We start from the raw sequence: 6163 nt of genomic DNA on the forward strand, positions 1-6163 counted from the left end.
AGCATAATATGAAGGTCTTGATCCAGCTCCAATTGTCTAGATAAAGTAAGCACTAGCCAGATACTTAATAAAGAACTATATCTGAACACGGAAGTATAGCAGCTTCCTAGAGCTTCAAGCAGCTTTTGAAGTATTTTAACATTAAAATTTTAATTAAAAAAACAACCATAAAATTTACCATTAAAAAAAGAAAAAAGGTTTTAAAAGTTCTAAATAATCTTAAGAAACTTCAAGAGCATTATTGGACAGTTACTAAAGTGAAACAGAAGAATCTGGAAGACAAATATATTTCCCGCCGTTTCACCCCATATCTCCAACCCCTCTGGATAAGCCAGGTTATAAACATAAGACTTCATAAGTATTTTAGCAGTGTCTCCCACTGTTTTGGTGTATGGGACTGCAATCAGTTGTTAACAATCCCAGATGTTATGCACCAAGATCTAATCACCTTGTGTTCTTTCTGCTATGAAGTAATGTCACTCCGCTCTTCCCTGGAGCATGCTGTCATTTCTCCATGCTGTCATCATCTGCAGAACATGATCCTGGTATTTAGCCTGCAATACAGAAGCCTTCTGTTAGCCAGTAAATATTCATGAACACAGTAGCTCATTGGTACAGGAAGACAACAAAAGCCATTGATAAAGTAGGCTCTAGAAGAAAGAAACTTTATTAAGTATTTGGAGATCCACTGACAAAGGGAAAGACTGCAGATACTCTGCTGTGAAGTACTTCTGTCATGTCACTACTGTGTTTCAGGGCATCAGAGGATCCATCTAAGACTTAATTCCTTAGGAAACCTTGCTTCATTAGTTCTGGTACTCATTACTCCCTTATTCTCCTCATATTACATTTCCAACAAGGCCAAACATATGCCATAGAGGGGCAGACTTAGCAAAACATGCTGCAATTTCCATCTCACCCAAAGCACACAGCCACAGAGGGTACCAAGACAGGACCAAACAACCCATGAAAGGCCCTCCTAGTTTCATGGGGAATACAAGAAAATCTCCTTCCTGAGTCCAGCTCTACTCAGCCACCTGTGTCACCACTGACATACTGCCTGGGAGACATGCTTAATTTGGTAAGTCACACCAACTGCCCAGTGCTGCAGAAAGGTCAGTGAACACACAGAAGTTTTGCAGCAGCTGTTGTGTTTGTTGTTTTTTGGGGGGACTGAGAAAAACATTTCCCTTCTAAAAGATCATTCCAGTTAAGGTGTGAAATATATGTAAGCTTAAGTCTTTATAACTTCTATTTATACATTTTAGCATAACAGGTATAGTGATAGAGTGCTTTAAAACAAGGTATGAAATCCTGCAGGTCTTCTCCAGCAGACAAAACAACTAGATAAACCAGATATAGTAATTATAACCACTGATTAAATGAGGTTTCGTTCACTGGAAAATTATCCCTTTTCTAGGAAGGTAATTACACACTATTCATTTGAAATCATGCAGGGAATTATTGACAAAAGTGTTGACTTAGACTAGTAAGGCTGTAAACCTTAAGATGAAATGAATTCCAAGCTTCAATTTTCCTCCATTGCTTTTCTGCTACCTATACAACAATTCTCCTTAGGGGAAGGATATCACCTGCATATTTGCAAATTTTTGTATTTATTAAAATGACGAAATACAAATGAGAAACACTAAATACTGAAGTTGAAAAGCATACATTTTGCTGAGAATAAGGTGAAGGGAGCAGAGGGAAGTCACCTGCTCTGCATCTGCTACAGTACCCCAAAATGGAGGGCTTAAATACGTAAAGAAATGTTCACCTTCCATTACCACTAGTATTCTTGAAAATGCCCGAAGTCAAGTGGAACAAGCCTTATAAAAACATTAGGAAAGGCGCTCAGGGTCCCCAGGTCGTAACCACTGAGGCTTGCTAGGAGTGTGCTAGAAGTAGAAAGCGAGATAAAAGCAACACCCTCAGCCTTCTTGAGCTTGAAAAGCAAGGTCCTGCTCCTATAGGCCTTAGAGTCTTACAGAAAGGAAGCTGAAATAAATAGTTCACTTTAATAGAATAAAAGGATATTTACTGTAGCTTACAGAAAATAAAATTAATTCTTCATTCTCTTCAAAGGCTTCCAGGAAAATAATAATAATCTTTTAAAAATCCAAAAAATTTAACCAAGAGTGCTTTAGTTGTAACACATACCCTTAACTATGCCAGGCTGAGGAGTTTTTGTTCAAGAGGAGAAAGACTTGTTCAATGAAGTTATTCCTTGGTATGCATCCTGCAGATCCCCTAAACATTAGCTCCACAGCAATATTTACATGGCAAGGAACTTGGCCTACCTCAGCCAGGATCTCCACTTAGGGACAGCTTGGACTCGCACCTCCAAAGTACAGGTGCCCCAGTCTTTGCCTTCAGCCCCTCTCCCCAAGCTACCATTTCCCCTCAACAAAAGGAACAAAGCCCAAAGAAACAGTCTGCTAAAATTCACACCAAAACAACTCAAGCAGCTCCTACCACCTACCTTTGGTCAAGGACCAGCCTCTCCCTGCACCCTTCCCACCCAGCCACCCCCTACACACTACTCTGCCGTGTTCCTCAGCCCTGACAAGGCCCCACCTCAGCCCTCATTCCTCTTTCCCGGCTGCAGCTGTGGGGCTACCACAGCTGCAGTCAACAGCTCACCTCATGTTAACCCTCACTTTGGATGGTGACCTCAAAAACCACTGTTTTCAGGAAAATTTTACCTCACGTCAAACTGTGGGGCTTACCCAGCTTAACTGGAGAGCAAGCACTGAGGGGCGCACCTCTAACCCAGCCGGCACACACAGTGAGCCTCCCTCAGGTAATCATCGGGCTAGGAATATTTCTAACCAAAGAGCATCTGCATATTAAAAAAAAAAAAATCCTCTATGCATTGTTTTTCTTGGGTTTTCCTGTAAAAGGGAAGCTACTAGAAAAATCTTTCTCCTCAGGTCAGCCTTTGTTACTCCTCTCAGTGGCATGTTTCCTTGTAGCCATTTTTTCGCCTGCAGTTACTTTCGATAGCTTTAATGTTCCTCACCCTCCAAATGCTAGGAAATATTACTTCCAGCCTTCCATGTAACATAATTAGCATTACTATTGCAGCCTCTGTATTGTTTGAGATTTTTACAGGCGCTGTCTCCATTGCCTATAGTGTTATTTGCTTGAGCCAAAACCAGGCAACCCTTGTTTTCCAGGCAGGAGGGTTGTTTTTTGGCATCCTTTTTCATATTGTCATAATTTGCCCACCTGGCAGTGGTCAGCGTTGCCTGTGTGATGTTGCCTTCACTACTGACAAGAGGGGAGGCAAACTCGTATCACAGACTTGCTCGATCGCTGCGACCATTTGATGTGTCATCTTGCCTTTTTCAGACGGTGCAGACGGTGCTTCTCGTGGTGGCTGTGTTCCTGCTCTCCTGGCTGCCACACCACATCATCACGATGTGGGCAGAGTTCGGGCAGTTTCCCCTGAACAACATCTCCTTCACCTTCCGCATCATCTCTCACTGCTTGGCCTACGGGAACTCTTGCATCAACCCCATCATTTACGCTTTCCTCTCAGAAAACTTCCGCAAGGCCTGCCGGCAAGTCTTCACCTGCAGGTTCTTCCTGTGGCCGGATACCACCGAGAAACTGGTCAGGATACGCATGGAGAACTTCTCTACCACGCACTCAACCACTAAAATGTAAATTGGACTCACAAATGCCTTTCTAGAGAAGGGGAAAGGGTGCTGTCTGGGGAGAACAGGTATACAAGTCCATTTTAGGGAGTTGCAGCCTGCAGCAATGTGGACTTTGTCAGATTACTAAGGTGGTAGGAGGCATTCTTCCACCTGGCTGTTAGGACACTTGACATAGCTTCTCCTAGGGTACATTGCAAGGCACTGGGCTCTGTGCAACAGAAATATCTGAATGTCCTTGCGGTGCCCATAAGATAGAACTCGTATCCAGTTGCAGTTATGCCCATAAAGTCTAAAATAAGTTACACAGAAGGTAGCATATGGACAGACAAGAACAGTTAATTATGTCTGTAGAGAGTCATTAGGAATGTGAACGATGAGCGATATGACATTTAGAGAGCACTGAAAAGCAGTTTGGGAGAAGTCAAACTAAAAAGTCTTTGAATATGTCTTTGTTTCTTAAACAAGTTGGACCATATGCAAGCTACATACATTTTTAGCTCATTAGCTGCAATAGGGTCTCTAAATCTCCTTGAAGGCTTTGCTATAGTATTTATGTATTGGGTAGTAAAACCTTTCATGTGAGACGTGTCATGTGGATGTCTGCATTTGGTGGCTCTGTATCAGTTTGAACGCCTGTGTGCTCAACATAATTACTGCTGTTAATCACTGCCTCCAGTAACTGTCTGTGAGCAACAGTAGGAAAGTGGTGTTTCTCAATATACGCTTAAAAGAACTGTGGTTTTGTTGGAAAGTAATATTTACAAAAGGCTTTATTGGTAAATATGGTGTTCTCTGAGTATATTTATCCAAAGCTTTTTATTGGTCACTTTAGTATATAAATGCTAAAATTTTTCTGGGTGGTTTTTGGTGGAGTTTTTTTGGGGATAAACTGGTTTGATCAACAGCATCCAAGCAACAATCAGTTTAGAGCATTTGTACTTAGTTCAAGGTTATTGTTTGTAAATATATAAAGTGCATATTACTTCAAAATTAAGAAGCATATGGCTGAAAGGACTTCATTGTTTCACTCTGTTGTCTAATTTGATAGCAGTGTCCTGCAATCCAGATTAACCTGTCATAGGATTCACTGTAACAATTCCAGATTCATAGACTACGTTACTGGTTTTTTAAAAGTGAGTTACAGAAGTTAAACCACAAATTATACATCTAAAAACCACAACAAAAATATCCAAGTAAAACGTTGTATTCAATGAGAAGACAAATACTTGAAGCTGGACATGTGAGATCCCAAGCAGCAACTTAAATCCCTCAGAAACTTGAAAAGGCAACTCTGTATATTGAACTGGGAAGCACAGTCACCATCACCAGCTGCCTCAGAGAAGAAAGACACTCTGAAGCAGGTATTAACTGGGTATTTATGCTAACGCAAGTGAAGCACTACAGCTTTGAAAAAATTCAGATTCAAATGATGTGACACTTGAGATGGAGTCAGCCTGAAATTGCTTAGGCAAAAGCAGGCAAGCTAATATTAGAATTTCTTATCTGGAATGTTTGGAATACAATTTACCTCATTTAAATTAATATGTGTGTCTACAGTTAAGTGAAGCTATTTCTCAGCAGTTCAGACTACCTGGTATAATGCAAGATACATATTAAGAAATGGAAACAGGATCTCCTGTAAATTAGCCTACTAGACTGTCCCCAGGTTTCTGTTTAAGGATTTACCCTATTCTTATGTGTCCACAACAGAAGCCGACCTGTATAAACTGCCTGATTTGCAGTGAAATGAACCACAGATGAGAATCAAATATGGGTGGAAAATACAAAGGCTTTCAGCCTCTGAGCGGATCACTTTTCCACTGTATTTTTAAAATTTGAAAGCTTTCTGTTGTATGACATGATTTTACTGCAGCTTGTAACTTCCCCTAGGAGCCCCTTAACTGCAGTATGAACGGACCACACGTGTACAATATCTAGGATAAGGTTATACAGCCTTAGACTTAACGTGATTACCTGGGCAAGTTTTCTGTTTGTTTAGTTTTTACTCACAGTATACCAAGAATAAGATTATCTCCAGTACCTTATTTCCTCTGAAACCAATGATTTAGATACTGTGCTGTGATCTTTTCATTTAACAGCTTACTCTTTCTACAGACCCAGTTTTAGCACAGGCTAAAGCAGATAGCATGGGAAAAACAACCACTAAAAGAAAAGGCTGTGATAAATCACTGCAACAGAAATCAGAGCTAAAGCGCTATTTTTGTGTGATTATTTACCATGGATACAAACTAGCAGCTAGGTAGGAAATAACCTCAGCCTCACTCTAGTCCTTTGAGTTAAAAGGAGAAAAAGAACAATAGCACTATATTCAAAAGAAATCTTGTACTCACTGTTACCAGTGAGTCATCAGCATCCAGAGTCAACATGCTTCTTTCCTTTAACAGGAGACTTTTTTTGTGTGTTGGGGTTTTTCGTTTTTACAATCAGTTCAGAGACTGGACATGTCACTACAGCAAGCAGAAAAAATGAGCATACAC

General features: G+C 40.6%; 1 protein-coding gene across 3 annotated transcripts in view; it reads left to right on the plus strand.

The window, feature by feature from the left end:
- The window catches only part of LOC101923523 (galanin receptor type 1-like), a 31163-nt gene extending 26214 nt beyond the window's left edge, over positions 1–4949 (plus strand). For all 3 annotated transcript variants that reach the window (XM_055819032.1, XM_055819035.1, XM_055819033.1), the window contains one exon: positions 3355–4949. In XM_055819032.1, the coding sequence (XP_055675007.1) occupies positions 3355–3672 (318 nt within the window). In that variant the 3' untranslated portion in view covers positions 3673–4949. The remainder of the gene's footprint in view (positions 1–3354) is intronic.
- The last annotated feature ends 1214 nt before the right edge of the window (positions 4950–6163 follow it).

The sequence above is a fragment of the Falco peregrinus genome, chromosome 14 (genome assembly GCF_023634155.1).
Source record: "Falco peregrinus isolate bFalPer1 chromosome 14, bFalPer1.pri, whole genome shotgun sequence".
NCBI classification, from domain to species: domain Eukaryota; kingdom Metazoa; phylum Chordata; class Aves; order Falconiformes; family Falconidae; genus Falco; species Falco peregrinus.